This window comes from Silene latifolia, chromosome Y (genome assembly GCF_048544455.1).
Source record: "Silene latifolia isolate original U9 population chromosome Y, ASM4854445v1, whole genome shotgun sequence".
Classification (NCBI taxonomy): Eukaryota; Viridiplantae; Streptophyta; class Magnoliopsida; order Caryophyllales; family Caryophyllaceae; genus Silene; species Silene latifolia.
This window is the reverse complement of record NC_133538.1, coordinates 241,240,365-241,264,132: the sequence shown is the minus strand read 5'-3', so window position 1 is coordinate 241,264,132 and position 23,768 is coordinate 241,240,365. Positions and strand designations below refer to the sequence as shown.

The 23,768-nt window shown below is 40.7% G+C and overlaps 1 protein-coding gene across 1 annotated transcript; it reads left to right on the top strand.

Moving 5' to 3' along the window:
• The first annotated feature begins 4,243 nt into the window (after window positions 1-4,243).
• Window positions 4,244-22,223, top strand: LOC141630343 (uncharacterized). The gene is made up of 5 exons (XM_074443177.1): window positions 4,244-4,465; window positions 4,580-4,774; window positions 20,498-20,574; window positions 21,677-21,728; window positions 22,212-22,223. Exons 1-5 carry the CDS (start codon window positions 4,244-4,246, stop codon window positions 22,221-22,223), a joined length of 558 nt encoding a protein of 185 aa, XP_074299278.1.
• Window positions 22,224-23,768: the final 1,545 nt, after the last annotated feature.

Below are 23,768 nucleotides of genomic sequence, written 5' to 3'. Positions count from 1 at the left end.
CCGAGTAAGGCATACTCGACCGAGTATGTTTTCTGTGATTTTGACGTTGGCTACTGGAGAGGAACACTTGACCGAATATTTGTAATACTCGACCGAGTAATCCATACTCGACCGAGTATCTCACCATACTCGGCAGAGTGCTTCTTTGGCGGAGGGTCATGTTTATTTTGAGCCATACGCTATATGCTTACGTTTCCATGCTTCTTATCAGCTCAAAATGACGCCAAAGACGCCAGCCGCGTATGTCCAAGTATCTAAGATGACCACAGATGAGGTAGCCCATATGATCGAGCAGCAGGATGTACTCCTTGAGGCTCTTAAAAATATGGGTAAGGGTCCGAAGAAACCGGTGGATGCTACCCACCTGAGCACTATCATCACCCGCTTCAACCCGTCTACTTACGAGGGCACCGGAGAACCTATGCTGCTCGACAACTGGCACCGTGAGATGGAGAGTCTCCTAGAGGTTGTTAAGTGTCCGCCGAAGTTAGCAGTTGAGCAGATAGTGTACTACCGGAGGGGTGAGGCTGCTGTGTGGTGGCAAAACGTGAAAGAAGATGCCAAAGCTTACTACCGGGATTTGGGGGTCGGAGCTATACCGTGGTCGGGTTTGAAGAGTGCCATGAGAGAACAATTTGTGCTGAAACACATCCGTCACAAGTTGAGATCCGAGTTTGATTCTTTCACCATGACTAACGACATGATGGTTATGGAGTAATATCACCGGTTCCTTGAGTTGTCACGTTATGCTGAGGACAAGCAGCTGGAGCAGAGGGATTTAGCTCTTCGTTTCGAGAGAGGGTTGGCACCCAAGATCATGAACAGGTTATCAGCTGGGGTTATCACCAATCTGAAGGATGTGTACATGAGGGCCGGGGAAGCTGAGAAGTTAGCGGATTTATCTAGAGAGGCTACAGAGAGAACCACCACTAAAAAGAGGAAAACAAAAAGTGAGAGTGGCAATCAGTCGAGACACAAGAAAGGCAAATATGGACAGTCAAGGGCTTTTTTAGGAGGATCCGGGTTTTATGGAGGATCTCGAGCATGGTGAAGGGGTTGTGGTCAGAGTGTTAGTGACAACTCCAATCTCACTTGCTTCAACTGTGGGGGAGTAGGTCACAAAAGGTACGATTCCACTAGTGCCAAGGTTGGAGGGTCTTCAGGAGCCTGTCAGGGGAGTTTTTCTCAAACTCCAGGTCAGAGTTTTGCTAGCAACAGGCCATCTGGGTCGTGGGGTAACCGTGGAGGGCAGAACAACAATGACGGCTTCAACCGCAACAGTGGAGGATCTTATCAATGCCCGAAAAATAGTGTGACTTAGAACTCGGCAGGTAAGCCGACTACTTCTAACACCTCGATCCAGGGTGGAGGCCAAAAAAGTGGGAAGCTCTTTATGATGGACAAACAGGAAGCAGAGAAAGATGCTCAGGTAGTTATCGGTACCTTTCTTGTTCATAATACACCGTCTTTTGTTTTGTTTGACTCTGAGGCAACACACACTTTTGTGTCTAGAGGCCATGCTTTGTGTATGGGTTTGGGGGTGTTTGAGCTTATAAAGGATAGTGTGTTTATACCTTCCGGGGAGTCGGTGTCTTGTGTCAAGTTGTATAGGGATGTGTCCATGTTGGTTGGACGGGTAGATTTACCGGTCAACTTGCTAGAGTTTCCTATAGATGGGTTTGAGGTCATCGTCGAGATGGATTGGTTGGATAAGTATGATGCTAAGATAGACTGCTGACAAAAGAAAGTGTCTTTAAAGGGTCCTAAGGGTATAAGAGTGTCATATAAGGGTTTTGTAGTGAGGCCAAAGTGTAAGTTCATCGCTGTAATGACTTTAAAGTCATGTTTAAGGAAGAAATGCCCCTTGATTCTTTGCCAAGTGAGAGATCAGCGCGCAGAATAGCTGACAGCATCTGATATACATATGGTGGGAGAGTTTAGTGATGTCTTTCCAGATGAGATACCGGGGTTACCACCTAAGAGAGATATCGACTTCAATGTAGAGCTTAAACCGGGGACATGTCCTATATCTAAAGCACCATACCATATGGCACCTAAAGAACTGGAAGAGTTGAAGAAATAGTTACATGATCTGTTAGACAAGGGATATATCTGGCCTAGTGTGTCATCATGGGGAGCACCAGTGTTGTTTGTGAAGAAGAAAGATGGGAGCATGAGGCTATGCATCGACTATAGGGTGCTGAATCGTGTCACGGTGAAGAACAAGTATCCTTTGCCAAGGATTGATGATCTTTTTGACCAGTTGAGTGGCGCAGGCTCTAAGATTAATTTGAAGTCAGGTTATCACCAGTTGAGGATAGCAGATGTGGATATTCCCAGGACAGCCTTCCGGTCTCGTTATGGTCACTATGAGTATGTAGTGATGCCTTTTGGTTTGACGAATGCACTAGCAGCATTCATGGATCTGATGAACTGAGTTTTTAGTCCGTTCTTGGACAAGTTTGTGGTCGTCTTCATTGATGACATCTTAGTCCACTCTAAGACTAAGGAAGAGCATGAGGAGCACTTGAGGTTAGTTTTGCAGACCTTGCAGGACAATCAACTTTATGCCTAACTATCCAGGTGCGAGTTTTGGTTAGAGTAAGTGTCTTTTCTGGGGCATGTGATATCTAAAAAGGGTGTGTCGGTGGATCCTAGCAAGATCGAGGTCGTGACCAAGTGGGAATCACCGAAGAATGTTGCTGAGATACGGAGTTTCTTGGTTCTAGCTGGTTACTACAGGAGGTTCGTGAAGGACTTTTCTACGATAGCATGACCTATGATAGCTTTGATGAGGAAAGAGACCAGTTTTCGATGGGATGAGAGTTGTGAGACGGCGTTCCAGACCTTAAAGGACCATTTGACCACATCTCCTATCCTATCTTTACCTGAGGGTTGTGAGAACTTTGAGGTGTTTACCGATGCTTTAAAGAATGGGTTGGGATGTTTTTTGATGCAGAATGGGAAGGTCATAACTTATGCGTCGAGGCAGCTTAAGCCGTATGAAGAGAACTATCATACTCATGATTTGGAACTGGTTGCAGTGGTTTTTGCTCTTAAGATTTGGAGACATTACCTCTATGGGGAAACCTTTAATGTGTTTTCAGATCATAAGAGTCTGAAATATATCTACACTCAGAAAGAGCTTAACATGCGACAAAGACGATGGATGAAGCTGATTGGGGATTACGATATGGAGATCATCTACCACGAGGGTAAGGCTAATGTCATTGCAGATGCTTTATGTAGGAAGAGTGTCCATTCGTTGTGTATAGCTATGTCTTTGTTGAAGCTGAGGGATGAGACGTCCAACATGGGGATCCATATGATTCGAAAAGGGGATACCGTTGGGGATTTGACGATCGAGCCAGATTTGTATGAGGACATCAAGAGAAAATAAGAGCTTGATTCTAAGATCCAAGAGTGGAAGTCAAGAGTGGATAGTGGCACAGTTTCCAGGTTTTCTATCCATACAGATGGAAGTGTTCGTTTTGATGGGAGATGGTGTATAATCATGATAGAGGCTCATTGCACTCCTTATTCGGTTCACCTAGGAGGTGACAAGCTTTATAAGGACCTCAAGAAAACTTTTTGGTTGCCTAACATGAAGAGAGATGTGGCCGAGTTCATGGCTAGGTGTCTGAAATGCCAAAGGGTAAAGGGCGAGTAGCGAAGACCACAAGGTAAGATTCAGTCACTTGAGGTACCTGAGTAGAAGTAGGAGTCGATCTCTATGGACTTTATCGTTGGGTTACCAAGGACACAGCAAAGTAACAATATGATTTGGGTGACCATCGATCGGTTAACAAAGTCAGCTCACTTCATTCCGATGAAGGATACTTGGACTAAGATATAGCTAGCTCTGAGTTACAGGAAACATGTGGTTTGTTTACATGGTGTACCTAAGGCTATAGTGTCGGATTGGGATGCGAGGTTTATATCACGGTTTTGGCAAGAGTTGTAGGAATTGATGGGTACGACCTTAAAGATGAGTACAGCTTTTCATCCTGCAACAGATGGTCAGACTCAGAGGACTATCAAGACTTTGAAAGACATGTTGAGAGCTTGCGCCATGGAGTTCGGTGGGAGTTGGGAGCACAGGTTGGATTTGATCGAGTTCTCGCATGACAATAGCTACCATACTAGTTTCGGGATGGCACCTTTCGAGGCTTTATATGGCAGGAAGTGACGTAGTCCAGTTTGCTGGGATGACAACACAGAGACAGTAATTTTAGGGCCACAGATGGTGCAGGATATGGTTGAACAAGTTCGGATAATCCGTCAAAAGATGAAAGCAGCTCAGGATCGCCAGAAGAGTTATGCCAATTTGCACCGTAGGGACATCGAGTTTGCAATGGGTGACAAAGTCCTTTTGAAAGTGTCACCAATGCGAGGAGTGATGAGGTTTGGAAAGAAGGGTAAGTTAAGCCAGAAGTTTATCGGTCCATGTGAGATTTTGGATAGTGTAGGTGAGGTGGCTTACAGGTTAGCTTTCCCACCAGCCTTGGATCAAGTCAACAACGTGTTCCATATTTCTCAACTCTGGAAGTATCTGAGTGACCCGTCACATGTGCCTCAGGTTGAGAACATCGAACTTGATAAGTCCTTATCTTATGCCGAGGATCCTAAAGAAATCTTAGACCGCAAATTACACAAGACAAGGAATGGTGAGACCGTCTTACTAAAGGTGCTTTGGTCTTATCATAATGTGGAAGAGGCAACATGGGAACCCGAGGATGCTATGAGAGAGCATTTTCCCACCATTTTTGATCAGGTATGTTTGGTTACGGATTTCCTAAGCTGGTACTTGGCCGAATATGGCTTACTTGGCCGAGTAAGGGGTGTCGTGTATTCTAGACAGTTTACTACCCAGGAATACTCGGCCAAGTATGTGGAATACTCGACCGAGTAGAGGGTACTCGGCCGAGTATACTCTATACTCGACCGAGTATCCTGTCTCAGGGGTGTTATTTCTGCGGTTTGATTTAGAGATGATTAGAGTTATATAAGACGCGTTAATCAGTTTATAATCACTTTTACAAAACCTAAACATTTTAACGTAACTCTAATCCTCTCCAAATCTCTCTCAAGTGGATGGATCGTAAGTAATTTTTCGTCATCTTTCATTGTATCATCGGTGTTGGTAAGTCCTTGATTTCATCAGTTTCGTTGATTTATCTTTTAGGGTATGCCTTGATTTATGAATTGAGGGAAAAAGGGTGTTGCATATGGTAATTGGATTTTATGTGATTGTTGTTAGGTGGGGACTTCGTAGAGGAGCCGTTCTAGATTGCTTTGCTTGTGTCTCTTTGCAATTGCGCTAAGGTAGGGTTTCCCTATTCAGTTACCATTAATTGATTTAAGATTATGTTTGTATTGTGCACGATTGATTGTCTGCTGATCATTGTTGGAGCATTGAAGTGGTGTGGTTGTTGTGATGGTTTTTAAGTGGAGTCACTTGCGAGAGTGGCTTCTGATGCGTGTCTTTTATATGATGTTTTACATCCCATTTTACACGCATTTCAGAGCTCATTCATGTAGTTTATAATGCCATTTCCCCCATTTCTGTCTACTTTCGTGTTTTTGTCCACTATTGCAGAAATGTGAAGAATCCAGCGGAAATCGAGCTAAATCCGTCCCCGACTATCCTGCATTGCAATTGACGTGAAGTATTCACCCGAGGAACGACCTTGGTGCGCATTTCAAGGCCCAAAAGACAAATCCACGAGATTAGAAAAGTCAAGTAGCAGCTCAAGCAGTCGATCGACCACTACCTTTAGTCGATCGACCAATATGCGAGTTCCAGAAGCTACTGTACACTGAAGATCAGTCGATCGACCACTACTATCAGTCGATCGACCAATCTGCTATCCCAGACGGGAATTAAAAGACCGAGGAAGCGCAAGCCCATTATGTTTAGGTTTTGATAATAAGTTGTTACGTATGTTGGCTATATAACGTAACCTAGAACATCAGAATAAGGATTCAGTTTTGATTCCGAATCTTACCTAAGTTTTTACACAGTAATATTTAGTTTTATAATTAGGGTTTGGAATATTGATTAGCATCGGAATTTTCGTTCTTATTCTCAATCGTTCCTCTGCAATCTCGGTATTCTTCTGCCTTATTTCGATTTATCCTTATTTCATTGTTAGTATAGAATTGCTAGTTAGTATCCAAAGCCAATTATCGTTTATCGCTATTTGTTATTTGAATACTTCAAGCATGAATTCATTAGTTCATATTGTTATTGTTGTTTTTATCAGTACCATGAGTAGCTAGATTAATTGTGCTAGGATGTAGGCGAATTATAGCGTAGGCGGCGTAGTATTGTTTTGGACTGAATTCGCGTGTCAGTCGATCGACCGCCATACCTGGTCGATCGACTGACCACGTGAGGTTACCTTTCGTTTTAATTGATTTTGATGTTGTATTTAACGAATCGAATGCATGCGACCAGTTAGATGCTTAATTTATAACTAACCCATTAGATCGAAAGATAGGGACAGTTGTTAGACCACCAATTAAAATGACTAAACTGTGCTGAGATCGAAAGATAGGAATAGTTTAGAACGTTAGTCACTTTTCAGGACGAGAGTCAGTATTAGTGATATTAGGGACTTATAGCGAGATCGAAAGATGCCATCTGTTAAGAGTGGACCGAGAGGACCTCTTGTTTGCCCGCCTCACATGTGTTTGATTCAGACCGACTTAGTATGCTGCCGCCGAAGCTATAATGAACCGACCATCCTAGTACCCCCCCTCTTTATATTTTTAATCCGTCTTTTTAGTTTATTGTCTTTATTTACTCTTAGCTATAGACTAATTCAACTCAACCCCTACACTCGTTACCTTAGACTAGAATTAGACAGCTGGAAATTACGTTTGCCTCCTTGTGGTTCGACCCTATTACCACTAGCCTAGGTTAGTCTTAATAGGAAATTATAAATCTTATTATTGGTACTCACAACGACAGGTATCAAATTTTGGCGCCGTTGCCGGGGAGGCAATTGTTCTAATTTTTAGCTGTTTTTATTTAGTCTTTCTTTAGTTTAAGGGACTTCTGTTCCTTAAACTTTTTTTATATTCTTTTTGTAGTTTCTTCTTATGCGCAGGTCACAGGGTGGTAAACTAGTACCAAAAACCCTGAGATCGAGAAATCCTTGCGCGAGTTGAGACGATCACAAAGGATATTACCGACAGAGGAAGAGCTGAGTACTCTGTCAAGCCACTACGAGAACGCTCTGTTCGAAGGAGATCCACCTACATCTCCTGCCTCTACTTCTTCAACTGAGACATTTACTTCTCCGTAAATCCCATTATGGTGAAGAAGCAACCATTGCTAGTCACTCAGAGCCTACAACTGTGAATCTCTACAAAGGATTCGAACTACCCGGGGAGGCGAGAAAATTCGAGCCAAAGCCTTCCTACATTAACCTGGTTGAGAGAAACCAGTTCGGGGGAGCTGCAAATGAAGATGCAGCCAAGCACATGGAGATTTTTATTGATTATTGTTGCTCTATACCCCCGCCGGCCGGTGTAACCCAAGATCAGATCAAGGAGACCATGTTCATTTTCTCTCTTCGTAACGCTGCAAGAGAGTGGTATAGAGATCTGGACCGAGCCGCCCATGGGATCACCGACTGGAATTCCTTAGCCCTGGCATTCTACAAAAAGTACTTCTCTGCCTCAAAGACGAATGCCATTAGAGCTCAGATCACGAGCTTTAAACAAGGGCCAGACGAGAATTTTCATGAAGCATGGGTCCGTTTCAAGAAACTGGTGCGAACCATACCGCACCATGGGTTCGAAAAATGGAGCTTGTGCAATCAGTTCTATAATGGACTGTATGACGATCAGAGGGCCATATTGGATGCTGCAGCCAATGGCCGATTGGCTGAGAACATGGGAGAGACCAAGGGGTGGAAGATCATCGATGATTTGGCCACTCATAAGGCCGAATATGGGAATTCGAGAGAAAACCAGAGGAGAGCTGCTAAATCTTCCTCTGTTGCTGCACTAGAAGCCCTCACTGTAAGGTTTGACAAATATGAATTAGGAGGAGCTTCTAAAGGTGGGATGTACTAAGTAAATGTTGTTTCAGACGGTCCTTTCGTCTGTAGAAGATGTGGAGCTGAGGGACATGTCTCAGAGAATTGTCCCAGTCCTTTCGAGTCTTGTGCTGCCTTTTAACACTATAGGCAGACAAACACGTACTATGAGCCGAATGTCCACCCCAACTTAAGGTGGAGTAGCCAGAATGTCCTAAATCCGACTCAACCTCCACAACAGCAGCAGCAGCAAGCTTATGTGCCCCCTCATCATAAGCAACAACAATATCAAAAGCCTCCCTAAGTGCCGCAGCAGCAACAACAATCCCATGGTTCTGATTTTGCTGAGTTTAAGAACTTGTTGCTGAAGGAGTCCCAAGCTAGAGAGGCCGGGATGAAGCTACTAGAGAGCCAAATTGCTCAATTGGCTAGTAAGAGTACCACTTAAGCTCCCGGACACTTACCCACTCAAATTGACCAGAAAGAGACCCTGAATGCCATTACGTTGGAAGTGGGTCTACCCTGGTGGGGCCTGCTATGGTCGAGGATGCCCCTGAAAAGAATGAGGCAGAACCGAGTCAAAACAAAGCTGTAACGAATAATTCAAAGAAAAAGGCGTCTACTGGTATATCGGTCGATCGATCGATATACCCGTCGATCGATCGATATGCGGGTTACGAGCTTCGAATCGTACATCTCGATCGATCGAGAAAGGCGGTCGATCGACTGAGACCCCTGCTGATATTGAGAAATTTCATCCTTCAATGCCCGATAATTTGAGAGACCATTTGTTCCGGGGTTCGAAAACTCCGAAAGTGTTGGGGAAAGACCTGAGTGCTGATGGGTCCCTCCCGATTCCGAAGTTCGACCAAATGTCGGTCAATGGCTCACAATTAAGACGATCTAAGGAGGGTTCAAGCTTCAATAAGGAGAAGGAGGTGGACTTTCAGCCTAAGTCCACGGATGTCGGCATGCGAGACTTAGAAGAGAGGGCTAAGGTACTTCTCTCAACCCCATATCCAGAGCGACTAGTGCCGACAAAGGAACAGGTATCTTTCAATAAATTTGAAAAGGTTATTCGTAGTTTGAATGTACAAGTTCCTTTCCTTGAGTTGGTCAATCAGGTGCCTGCCTACACTAAATTCATGAAACAACTCCTGTCTAAGAAAAAGTCACTTGAAAATGTGCATACTGTCACGTTAACCAAAGAGTCATGCTCTTATTTATCTCAAACTGCACACCATAAGCTAGAGGACCCGGGTAGCTTTTCTGTTCCTTGCAATATAGGTACCTTCTCTATTGAGAAGGCATTATGTGACTTAGGAGCTAGTATAAGCGTCATGCCTTTGAGTCTAGCTAGGAAGCTCAAATTGACTAGGTTCGCAGTGATGATATATGACAAGATGATGGCCGACCGATCTGCCCGTCCAGCCAAGAGAGGAGTCTTGGAGGACATCCCTGTCCAAATAGGGAAGTTTTTCTTCCCCGTCGACTTCGTGGTACTTGACATGCCTGAGGATGCCCATATTCCCATTATTTTGGGTAGGCCATTTCTGCACACTGCTGGTGCAGTCATAGATGTCGGTCTAAGAACCCTGACTTTTAAAGTGGGCAAACATTCTATTGTTTTTGCTCAACCATCTAAGAAAAAGGACCCCATGTGGTCTGTGACTTGTAACACGGTTTCTGACAAGAAATCGTACTTTGTGCTTCCCGATTCACCTATCTCTATTCCTGTTGTAACCCCTCCGCCCAAGATTGGGAGCAAATTGGAGGAAGATTTGTCTATTTCGATATCACAGAGCCGGTTTGGGGAAGGAAGAACCGCATGTCACTCCGGTAGCAAAAGAAGCCAATCGTTTCACGAGGAGGTCTTGGTTGCCTTAGCTATGCCACTGATGAGGAAGTTGATGACGAGCCGGTCAAGGCAAGGGAGTCCGACTTGGACTGTGATGAGCAAGAAGAAGTCATTGACTGGGGAGATGATGAAAGTGTTGATCCGTTGAGCCATACGGACGTGGAGGCTAGGAAGGGTGCAGCTCATAAGATAAGCACCGTTGAGGCTACCTCTAGTAGCAAGAAGCCGACGAAGTGGGCCATTCCGTGGCCGTTCTTGATCAACTACTAGTTGATCACATGTTTTCCAAACTTTTTATTTGCTTTTGTTAGACACTTTTTATTGCTTTTGTGTGCGCGAAACTTCGCATTTTATTTTGCTTGCTTAGGATTTTATACGTTTAAGACTTTGCTTTGGGTTTTTGTGCAATTTTGGGCGCGTATTATTGTGCATTGCAGGTTTTTAGACCTCTTTAGCTCAAGTAATTGAGCAAATACGAAGAAATAAGGAGTACAGCAGTATTTTCAGTCGATCGACTGGCTACATTGGTCGATCGACCGAGTTGCACTTTCCAGAGCTACTATTCCCGACACATTGGTCGATCGATCGCCGTTCTTAGTCGATCGACCAAGGACGCTGTCTTTGACCCTACTCACGACTTCTCCCCTGCTGTGGTTGGTCGATATGCGGACTTAAGGGAGTTTTCTACTCCACTTTACTTTCCGTCAAATTATTTATTTCTTCTAATTTTCTCATTTGTGCACATATTTACAGCTTCAAAATTGTCTTCTCGATTTTATGCGTGGGTTTTATTTGTCTTTCGGTACTTAATGGTAGCATCACTGCCACAAACCTCCTAGCTCACGCCGGTTTGGGAGGTTTCCTTTGTTGCGCTCAAAGTCTTGTAAGTTCCCGATTTCCACTTCATGTCATTTTTATTTGTTTATTTTCCCGCAAATTCCCACTTCTCTTTTCTTCACTACATGATTTTGCACAATGGGGACATTGTGTGATTTGGTTTGGGGAAGGGTTTTGCGTCGCATATCATTTGCTTGCATTCACGTTTACATTTTGTTTTGCATTGTTTATTTCATTCTTATATTCAAAAAAATAAAAAAATAAAAAAAATTGAAAAATTTAAAAAAAATTCAATAAAATGCACGTTTATTTTAGCATATAGGTCGAGTCGGAACGGTAGTATTTCAATGATGACATTGCATTTGCATCTTTTTTTGCCTGAGCCTTGCTAATTGACATGTTATTAGTAGAATCATATGCATAGTCTACGAGTTTTCGTTAAATTTCTTGCTGAACTTGAGACTTGACTTTGAAAATTGGCAAACTACATCATATTTCTGAGATTTAGAGCCTATAACTGGTGACATCTATGACCGGTTTATTTAGGAATGTGAGTAGTACTCCTTATAAGACATGTCACATTAATTTGCATAAATATGAACTTAATCTGCTTAATACCTGTATGCATTCGGTCTGTGGTTAGTTGACACATGTGGTAGAGGTTTCCCTTTTCTCGTTTCACCCTTAAGTTCCACACTGCCAAAAATATCCTTTTTGTCCTATTTACTACATCCTACACTTAGCCTGCCTTGGTCAAGCTAGTAGTGTAGTTTTTGGGATTGTTACTTAGTTTTTGGTAGTAAATGCTCTGATTGAGATTTAGTTGGGAAAATGAAAGAAAAAGAAGAAAAGAAAAGAAAAGAAAAAAATGATTCGAAAAAGAAGATAAAAAAGAGTTCTGTACTGTTCGCGCGGTCGATCAACTGCCACATTTGGTCGATCGACTGAGGTTCGAGAGAAAGAAAAGAAAAAAAAATCAATTCGCATAATTCAAAATCCTTATCTTTTGGCGATTTTTGCTCCCATGTATTATTCATATTTTATGGGGAGTTAGTTGATTACTTTTATACCTGGAGATTGTGAGATTTGTGCTTGCTATAGCACCGTTCCATTTGTTTTTGAGCAAGAAGTTGGATATTGCCATATGGTTTCATTTCGGTACTAGCTTGATCACCTGTACCTCCACTTTTCCATAAATGTTTTGCCTCTTCTTACCCATACCTCACATATCCACATATATACCTCGGCATGTGTCATGGTCTCTTGTTGGTTGGAATGCATATGTACGGTTGTAGAGATTATTTTCATATTAGACTGCAGGCATGTTCTTATAGGTCGTAGTTAGGTGAGTGTCACTACAAATGAATTCTTTCTATCTTTACATTATTCACCTGTGCTTATTTGAGTGATTTGAGCGACTCGTGAGAGTCCAATTTGATAAGTCTCTGATTGACTGGTTCAAAGAGTTATAACGACTCCATAACTCGTTTGCATGATTCATTTGCTAGTTGATTTTTGGTTGTGCATTAAATTGGTTTAGGCTTTACATGTTGCATTTCGCTCTGAGATTGAACTCGTTCCATTAGTTCATTAGATCGAGTCTAGTTCTTACTTGGGGACAAGCAAGGATTTGGTTTGGGGAAGTTTGATGCGTGTCTTTTATATGATGTTTTACATCCCATTTAACACGCATTTCAGAGCTCATTCATGTAGTTTATATAGTGCCATTTCCCCCATTTCCGTCTACTTTCGTGTTTTTGTACACTATTGCAGAAATGTGAAGAATCCAGCGGAAATCGAGCTAAATCCATCCCCGACTATCCTGCATTGCAATTGACGTGAAGTATTCACCCGAGGAACGAGCTTGGTGAGCATTTCAAGACCCAAAAGACAAATCCACGAGATTATAAAAGTCAAGTAACAGCTCAAGCAGTCGATAGACCACTACCTTCAGTCGAAAGACCAATATGCGAGTTCCAAAAGCTACTGTACACTGAAGATCAGTCGATCGACCACTACCATCAGTCGATCGACCAATCTGCTATCCCAAATGAGAACTAAAAGACCGAGGAAGCGCAAGCCCATTATGTTTAGGTTTTGATAATAAGTTGTTACGTATGTTGGCTATATAACGTAACCTAGAACATCAGAATAAGGATTCAGTTTTGGTTCCGAATCTTACCTAAGTTTTTACACAGTAATATTTAGTTTTATAATTAGGGTTTGGAATATTGGTTAGCATCGGAATTTTCGTTCTTATTCTCAATCGTTCCTCTGCAATCTCGGTATTTTTCTGCCTTATTTCGATTTATCCTTATTTCATTGTTAGTATAGAATTGCTAGTTAGTATCCAAAGCCAATTATCGTTTATCGCTATTTGTTATTTGAATACTTCAAGCATGAATTCATTAGTTCATATTGTTATTGTTGTTTTTATCAGTACCATGAGTAGCTAGATTAATTGTGCTAGGATGTAGGCGAATTATAGCGTAGGCGGCGTAGTATTGTTTTGGACTGAATTCGCGTGTCAGTCGATCGACCGCCATACCTGGTCGATCGACTGAGCACGTGAGGTTACCTTTCGTTTTAATTGATTTTGATGTTGTATTTAACGAATCGAATGCATGCGACCAGTTAGATGCTTAATTTATAACTGACCCATTAGATCGAAAGATAGGGACAGTTGTTAGACCACCAATTAAAATGACTAAACTGTGCTGAGATCGAAAGATAGGTATAGTTTAGACCGTTAGTCACTTTTCAGGACGAGAGTCAGTATTAGTGATATTAGGGACTTATAGCGAGATCGAAAGATGCCATCTGTTAAGAGTGGACCGAGAGGACCTCTTGTTTTCCCGCCTCACATGTGTTTGATTCGGACCGACTTAGTATCTTTGCCGCAAGCTATAATGAACCGACCATCCTAGTACCCCCCTCTTTATCTGTTTAATCCGTCTTTTTAGTTTATTGTCTTTATTTACTCTTAGCTATAGACCAATTCAACTCAACCCCTACACTCGTTACCTTAGACTAGAATTAGACAGCTAGAAATTACGTCTGCCTCCTTGTGGTTCGACCCTGTTGCCACTAGCCTAGGTTAGTCTTAATAGGAAATTATAAATCTTATTTTTGGTACTCACAACGACGGGTATCAGCTTCACGTCCTAGTTTCGCCCTCTTTGGAACCCACCACAGAAGGGGATGTGCACATTAATGAACAGGGTTATCGCTCGTAGACGAGCTAGGCTTAGGTGGGGATTGGCTGCGGTCCCCCACTGGCGGCGAGGATTACCTATTGCGATGGGTAATCTGGCAGGGGTACACACTTCGGTGTGTAGTCGGTTACTATGTGAGTTCGGGAGTTTGGAGGTGCATGATGATCAGCTGGTTACCTTTTGTACATGTCTTACTTTGATTATACAGTAACTGACCCCGTTGTTGTTTTGTAATATCCGTGGTGATCCATTCGAGGATGGTGAGCATATTGTGACAGGTGATGATGTTAACTAGCTATGGGGACGTCGTGGGAAGTCATCACTCAAGTCTAGCTTCCGCAGTCAAGAGACTTTGCTTTCAGTTTTCGTAGTTGAACATTAGTGACAATACTTTGGTTTTGGATTTTGAGAATATGTAAACTTTAATCAATTATACTTTAATAATTATATTTGGATTGTTAACTTTGATATACTAAACTCGCGCAACAGGGATGGTGACGGTCTCTCATAGTAGGGTGGTCTTGGTAAGGCACCTTGGTATATGGGGGTGTCACAAAGTTGCAAGAGGAGAGGAAGGTGAAGGGGGAAAAGAGGAAGACTGAGACATCAAGTGAGGGAACTGGGGGTAGCAAGGCAAAACAATACTCAACTTAAACAATTTTCAGTTGGAGGATCTAGTTATGGGGTGGAGTGTACTTGGGTGGTGGCAACTGGGGCCAGCATTCTGGTGCAATATTTGGGTGGAGATGTTACAATTGCAATAGGTTGGGTCACCGAGCTTTTGAGTGTAGAAGTTCACACAGGAACGGCAATGGAGGGGGTAATCAAGGGATCTATCGAACTCCAACACCAAGTATTGGGAGCAATAGGTATCCGAGACAATGGAGTACCCATAGGAGCTACAACAATAGGCAAGGTGATGGGGATCACCAGAGTAATGGCGGAAAGACATTTGGAACAACTACAGTGCAAGGGAATGGGGAGAAGGGTAATTAGTTTTATTGAGAGGAATAGAGTTTTATTATTTATATAAGTATTTAAGTTGTTAGTAGTTTGATAAAGTAGTAGTAACTCCGAAACTTCAGGACGAAGTTTATTTTTAGGGGGGTAGAATGTGACACCTTATATTTTAAGTTTATTTTATGATACATATCCGTGTTTTGAGTTAGTTTTGTGATACATTTTGATAAGTATGGTATGGTTTGATAATGATTAAGTAAGGTAATTGTGTTGCAATGATAATAAGTTTAAATGACATTAAGATGTGTTGATGGTTTCATGAGACTTTTGTAGCATTTCTGGGTGAACTTCGGAACGAAGTTCATTTTAAGGGGGGAAGACTGTAATACCCCGTAATTTGATAAGTATTTATAAGAATAATTTATGTAATTCAAATAAATAATTAATGGCATTTATAATAATAATTGCAAATAAGACGTTAATTAAATAATAAAGTAAGTGAACAAGTCGAGAATTGGACTTAGCTAGTAATAAGGCCTTGGGCCGTGTGCTATGGTTATATAGACAGATTTTATTGGCCTAGTGTGAGTATTGGTCGGGAATTGTATCAGGATTTAATAATAATAATAATAATAATAATAATAATAATAATAATAATAATAATAATAATAATAATAATAATAATAATAATAATAATAATAATAATAATAATAATAATAATAATAATAATAATAATAATAATAATAATAATAATAATAATAATAATAATAATAATAATAATAATAATAATAATAATAATAATAATAATAATAATAATAATAATAATAATAATAATAGTAATTCCTATAATAATTGTAATAAGGCAATAGTTTCCTAATTGATATCTTATACTCTCTAAACCTAGACTATAAATACAAAGATAATCAAGAAAATAATTCATATGAATAGAAGAAGGAGATTTAAGGGATGGAAGGAGCAATTAAGCGATAAAAGGTAAGATCGTCGTAATTTATGTTTATATCGTCTTAATCAATTAATCTATCGTTTATGCACCGTATAGACCACCATGAACAGTGACGTCGACTTTAGTAGCTATCTTTAACCATCGTGATTCCAGTAGGACTAACCTTGACCAGTGTGGACCACAGTGGGTTGCGGAATTGGTGTCTAATGGGGCGGTTGTCGCAAGGTTTAAGACAGAATTTGTACCTTGTGTGTTTGTCGACTTGACCTGGGACTTGGGTGGTTAGTATTATCGGCAAAGGGCGGCCCTAGTGGTGGTGTCGGGGTGGTTGCAGGCGGTGGTTTGTACGGTGGTTGTCGGTTGTGGTGGTTGTAGCGTGTTTATGTTCTTTATATGGGACTTGTGTCGTTTTAGGTGGGACATGGGTTGTCGTGAACGGTTGTGGCAGGTGGTGGGACCATCATGGGTCAAGGGAGACCACAGTGGTGGCCACAGGCTGTCACGGTGGTGGTAAGGTGATGAGTGTGTATGTTTGTGCTGGTTTTTGTCGGGTTTTGGGTGACTGTTTTGGGCGTCGTTGTGCGGTCTGTGTAGGGCGTTTCAGGAAGTGGTAGGTGGTCGTCAGGCGTCATCATGGTGCAGGGTAGTGGCGGTTGGCTGTGGTGGTGTCATTGGTGGTTGGTGGTGTTGGGAAAAGGCGGGTTAAGGAAGAGCGATGAACACAGTTTTGCCGTGTGTATGTGGGTGTGTGTTTGAGTTGTTTTTACGAGAATTCATGGATATGAGTAGTGGGTTGACTTGTTTATTTTTAAGACGGGTTTTTACGTAGTAATAATTCGTATGGGAAATAATTAATATAATTAAATTATAATTGAATAGATTAATATAATGAATTAAATAATAATTAATAATTAGAATCTAATAATTAATAATTGGAAGAATTATTAATATGTTAGGTAACGGATGGTGAAGAATTTATTATCGGGTTCGTCTGTTTTATTATTTGGGTCGCTTTAAGCTGCGTAATTGGATTTGCTTGCCAGGTAGGGATAAATCCTACTCAACTCTCGTTTGTTATTGTACGACATGATGGATGATATATATTGAAGTGAATTGTTTATATATTGATATTGTTGGAAGGGAGAGATTATATTATATTGTGCTGTTGTTAATATTGTGTTGGACGCGTAATTATGACAAGATGAGTTTAATTGTTATCGTTGGTTGTGAATGTGGGAATTGTGACAAGCTGTATTGTAGTCAGATGTACATTGTTAAGGGAGTTTGTACTCTGCGGTGATCGGTAATATGTACGTTGTCAGGGAGGGGTACTATTAAATTTGGCGTTATGTTGTTAAGGGAGGGGTACCAAAGTAATATGAGCACGTTGTTAAGGGAGGTGTGCTAAGTTATGAAAAGGAGCACGTTGTTAAGGGAGTAGTGCTATGTGTATGGGTTTGGATTGTCTATCGTTTATTCTTATTGTTAGTGTTTATTCCTACTCAACCTCATGGTTGACCGTATATTCGTGAACACCTGTGATGAACCGTAACTGGGGTGCAGATTTGACAGATACTTAAGATTAGCTGACTTGTGAGCTTATGGGGATACGTGAGGACTCGGCTAGTCTACCTAGATGTCTAGATCATATAATTTATTAATCACTTTATTTAATTTCCACTGCGAGTTGTAATTTATTTTATATTGAGTTTAGTTTGGTTAATTTGTAATAAACATGTAATCGCTAAATTTTATCTAAAGTACTTTGGTTTGTTGTACTTTGTTATTGACTACCTCGGGAAACCGAGATGGTAACACTCTTATTTACATGGGAGGCCTAGCTAAAGGCTCCTGAATAAATGGGGGTATTATAAATAGAATGTTGAGAAAGAAACCTTTTACACTAGTAGTAGTACTTTGTGATCAAGGAAGTGTTATTTCGTGGTTTAGAAGCGTTGGTACATTAGAGGATTAAAATGAAAGGTTGTACTGTGGATTTGTAGATAGCCTATGCTTAAGAGTTGGAAGTACTAGGAAGGAACATAGCTTATACAAAGCCTTGAGTTGAGTGAGTTGATTGTACGAAACAACCTATGGATGGTGAGTGGCGCATAACTAAGGTTGGATGCTTGTCGGTTGTTTAGGTTCATAATTAGTAAATGAGGTTTGGAGGATATGTGAGTGTGACTATCATTGAGTATGATTCGGGAATCTTAGTTGGCAAATAATTTAGATCTTAATTATGGAATGATAAAGAAATAGTTGTGGTACCAAGGAATTTAACGAGCGTAATATCGTGGGTCATTAAAAGTTGTTGGAGGGTATAATATTGGACTTACGGATTGATATAAACCGAGTAGATGGCATTAAGAGTTTGCGCAGAAGAAAGATAACGGGATACTAGAACGAGTTGTAAACAAAAGTCATTGAGATTTGTGACACGATGTTGATTACATATCTTGGGTAATAGAGGGGTGAAGTTAGAGGTGATCCCTTACGTGGAGTAGGGACAATTTTAACTGATAGGAAGTATTAGAACAGACGGTGAAAGATATCTAGCAAAAGTTATAGTAATGTTCGGTGGCGGAACTACTTGAGAGTGATTATATACGTGTAATATGATAAACAATGGTTACGTTGTTATCACGACGTTGGTTTTCTGGGAATATTATTTTGTAAGATTGAGAGTGTAATGCTTAATGCATAGGGGTTCAATTATGTCGTATTGTGTTTTGATAACTTGTATTATGTGGTATAACCATTTAGTTTAAGTATGTATGTGCGAGTGTGAAAGTGGTTATGTAAGACTCCGACCCTATGGATGGTAACATAAAAGTTGCTTGCAAATTTGTCTTCTAATTGTTCAGTGAAACATCCATGTTATGCATTGTAATCTTGTTGTAGTGTTTGTTTGAGCTGTGATGTTGTGAAGCGAAGTTTGAAATAGCATGTTAATGTCGGTCATATAACTTGGACACTTATTTTAATTATGTTTTAATGGTGGCCATAAAACAAATATATCATTTTAGATTTGTTTAATAGGTGGTGTGTTGGTCACCATTGTGAGTTATCTACATTTGTATAGTGGTATAGACAAACTAAGGACAATTTTTGGGAATACTCAAGTTTTGCCCAGGTGACACTCGGCCGATTGCTCCATTCACTCGACCGAGTGCCGCCTGCTCGGCCGAGTGGCCACCCCACCCGACCGAGTGGCCTGCTATGGCCCTTGTTTTGTTAAAAATTCGACCAAATCTTGGGTGTATACCCTTATTTTGCGGTTCATATTAGACGACTTATGCCTAGATGAACATGATAGCCCATAGGAGTGATATTCTCGTGAGTTGTTTACGTTTGGTCATATTATGTGACATTTTGCTATTTCAAGGTGCAATTAAGTGAAAACTGTTAATTGACATGAGTAATTTTATGATAAAGATAGTATGATAATGTTGTGTGGTGTATGATTAGTTGCCGTCATGTTGTTTTGCAAAAGCAAGATGATAATGATATTCATTTAGTTGACGTTTACCAAATGTGTCATATAGTGGTTATTTGCATGATTGAGTGTTGTAATCTTCCTTATTAATGTGAGTATTAATGATTGATGAAAACGAGTATGGAAACACAAGTGTGATCATGTGGGGGATTTGACACGATACACGCGTGACTTGGTGTATGCGGAAAATGGAAGTGTTGAACATGATGAGTCACATCACGAGCAATTTTGGCATTTCTTAGAGTCCTCATATTCTTGTGATTTGATGCACATACATGTGATTGTGAGAGATTTGACGCGACGTATATATGCGTAATGATGTTTGAGTCATGTTGCATAATATATATATATACATATTTATATATATATATATGTAGAGAGAGAGAGAGAGAGAGAATTAGGATCCTGTACGAACTAAAATAAGTTACGAACTGTACGAACTAAGAAGAACCACTATGTTGCTGTGTACTGGCCCAAACACTTGCGCACTACAAAAAAAAGCCCAAACCTTAATAGGCCTTCCATCCTCTACCAGTGTACCTCATACTCATCTACCATCAACACCACAAAACGACGCCACCAAAATCCACATCGGAACGACCACGGGGACGACGCCGATGAAGACACCGGCCATTTTTGTCATTCGGATTTCCTCATCGGCGCCGTCTGTTTTCTCTCATTTTCAGCAGAATTCGAAACCGGTTGTGGTACTTACTGCCGACCAAAACCGTGGGTTTCACGATGAAGTCAACTCATGCCCGATTCCGACTCCTCTATCTTCGACAACGCCGTTGTTGCAATTGAAGTTTTTATATTTTACTTCAATTATTGTAGATCTAGCATTTTTATATCTGAAACTTGAAAAAATTAAGTATGAACAGTGCTCAGCTATGGTAGTTCGTGGTGGTCAGAAGCGACCATTCATCTCGCCAACAATCTCCATTCTACTTCCCTGATTTGAGGCGATTCATGGTGGTTTCGATGGTCAGCTGTTGGTGGTGGTTTCGGTGATCAGCTATTGGTGGTGGTTTTGTGCGAAATGGAGGGTGACGAGAAGTCGAGAAGGGTGTTAAATGGTGGTTGTTTTGGTGGTGTTCTATGTGTGGCTGTTAGGGCGGGCTAATGGTTGGTGGGTCTGATGGTGGTGGTATTGGCGGCGGTTACGGCAGCAATGTTGGTGGATATGAACGGTGATTTGGTTGTGTGAGGTGAAGGTGTGGTTGATGGCGGCATGGTGGTGGTGGTGCTCACAGTAGGTATGGTCGTGGTAGTGTTGGGTGGGGCTGGTGGTGGTTGTGGTGGCAGGTTGTGGTTGTGGTGTCACTTGTGTGGCGGTAGGTTTGGTGGATACACAAAATATTAACCCGGATACGTACGATATTACTACCGGATACGCATGGTAGTGGTGGTGACGATGGTGGGGCAGTGGTGGTGATGATGGTTGGGGCAGTGGCGATGGCCGCGGAGGTGGATACACAAAATACCACTCTAGATACACTCGGTATTATTACCGGATAGATGTGTATCCGGTAATAATACTAAGTGTATCCGCTAGTAATACAATGTGTATCCGTAAGTATGATCTTGTGTATCTAAACCACTCCCAACAGAATTTTTTTCATTCGATATCGTGATGTATGAAGGGTAGAATTGGTTCGAAATGAAAATTTAGAGTGATTTATCGTGCTTGCTATAGGTTTGCAAAAAAAACTAGATGAGTCTGTTCTCCTTGGAAATCGGCTGCAGGTGTCATATGCGTCTGAGTACGAGAGCGTGTCTGACACCCAGGAGAAATTGGAAGGCAGGATAAAGGAAGTTTGCAGGAGATTAGAGCGTAAGCATTTTGAATTTGATCATATTTCCTCTAGGTTTAATTATCATTTTATTTTACATTGCAACATTTGTGATTACCACTCATAAAACTTACAAGTATGCCTCACCCTCACTCCCTTATATTCTTCTTGATTCTTGTGTGATTCTAAACGTAATCTCAGCTGGCAAATCAAAGGGTAACGACATGCGATATGAAGGTGCGAGGGGTTATAGTTTAACACATGGAGCTGTGCCACAGACTCCTCAAGAACTCATCAAAAGCTAAAACGGTATTCCTTTTCACATTTGCTTGGTTTTTTTCCATCATAAATGTTTGGGATGATATTAGCTAGAAGGTTTTTTTTCCATCATAAATATTTGAGATGCCCTAAAAACGTAAGCATCAATTTTCTTTAGTCTAGAACTGTTTATTTTTCTAGCTGAATTGAATATGTTCTAAATCATTGCTGCTCTTTTCAGTTATGCAGCCATCAGTGGTGAATCATGTTTATACCAATCCACTATTGTCCCTGTAAGCAAGCTGTTAGGTCTTGTGCCTTTTATTCATACGATTGTTTTGTTTTGTTTTCAGTTATGCAGCTATCAGGGGTGAACTCCGACATTTCGCAATTGTTCCTTTTTAAAAACAAATTGCTAGATACACTCATTTACTTTGCTAGATACATACTTTTACCTTGCTAAATACACATCTATGGCATGCTAGATATACTCCTTTAACTTGCTAGATACATACTTTTATCTTGCTGGATACACTTCTTTGGCAAGCTAGATACACTCTTGCTAGATACACGTCTATGGCATGCTAGATACACTCCTTTAACTTGCTAGATACAAAAATTAACCTTTCTAGATACACATCTTTGACAAGCTAGATACAATCCTTTAGATAAGTTGATAGTTGATAGTTGATAGTTGATAGTTGATACACATGATATTTTTTAGTATAATAGAATTACACTAATTTAATCTCACTTTATTCTTGTTTTTTTTGCAGGTGTTTTCTTAGGACATTATTACAAGATGGATGAAATTTGGAAATATAGATTTTGTGGATATTGACGAGAATATTTTGGAAATTTTGGAATTGTCAACAGTTGTTTGTAATCCAAGAATTGCAAGATAGTCGCAAGAAATTGTTTTTGTTTTTACAAGTCCAACTTAAAGCAATTGTACAAATAATTGTAGTGGTGACTGCAATGGGAAAGGAGAAGCATTATATTAAATGCATGCGCGTAGTTGAACCATATTAACCTCTAGATACACTCTTCTAGTAGTGTAGATACATTTTTGAAACTTCGCAGATACAAATATCTCTGTAGCATATGTGCATTTTATACACACACTATATTTTGTCTCTAAATACGATCTTACAGTTGCAGAGTTACACATCAATATACTAGTGACTACTGGACAAATTTTATGATTTATGTTATCCAAAATATCACACGCATAAATACATTGCCGGTTTATATAACACAAATAAAAGGTTGCATATTACATTTCTGAATACACAAGTTTGAAAAGATATAGATACAATCCATGAAGATACATCACTTATTTTCCATGAGAGCGCAAAACATTCTGTTCACAAAACTACCATGGCGCCATCAGAAGATTCAGAACAATGCTAATTTACATAGAAATACAAAACATATGTTGAATTGTGAGCCATACAATTTTGCTCACTCTAATTATGCCCAGAAAGTTTTGCCATACAAATATCTCATCTTATTAAAACTCCATGTCCACAAGATGGCGTCCTACATGTCACAAGGCAACACACCACCTGAACACACAACAAATCAGGCGTTCACTGCACCTCACCGTCCTTGTGTCTCTATCGGAATCCACGTGTTCAACTTCTTCGGTTTCAGTAAGGTCAAGAACAATGCAAGGAACAATTCTACACTGAAGAAACAGAGAAAAGATGGGACAGAACCCGAGAATGTGGTGCTTAAGGTAGCACGGTATGCTTCTGAGCTACTTGGTATATTAGCTTCTACTCTTCAACTGCCCCGGCCTGCTGCCCCTATTGATGAATATCAGGAGCTTACAAGTGATGCTTCAGGAACTGTTCATATTCAGGTTCTTGGCTCATTCAACTTCGAGTGCAACGAAAAAGCATTTATAATTAAAGTTTTCAATTTGTCTTTTGGATTCACCATAATGGGAAATTTTGGCGCCTCTGAATTTGTGTATCTTATAGTAGTATTATGTGTACCTGGAGCATAATTTTGTGTATCCACCCATCACCACCTCACCCACCATCAGAGTGGTAGACAACTTCCTTTATAACCATCGACATATCAACTCCCACCTCAGACAGGTTCACTCTATCAACGCCCACCTCAGACGGCTAAACATCAGTCGCGTAAATGTGTAAAAGAAGTACTCCAGTGCCCTCAATCCTCATACTGCCCCTTTATCCACCAGTTTCCGTTTCAAGCCGAGAAGGGCCAAACAATGGAATACTTGTACCTGCATGTTAAATACTACCAATCCACGATGAAGATTTTCAATACATTTGTGATGCGATATTATTTTCTACCTT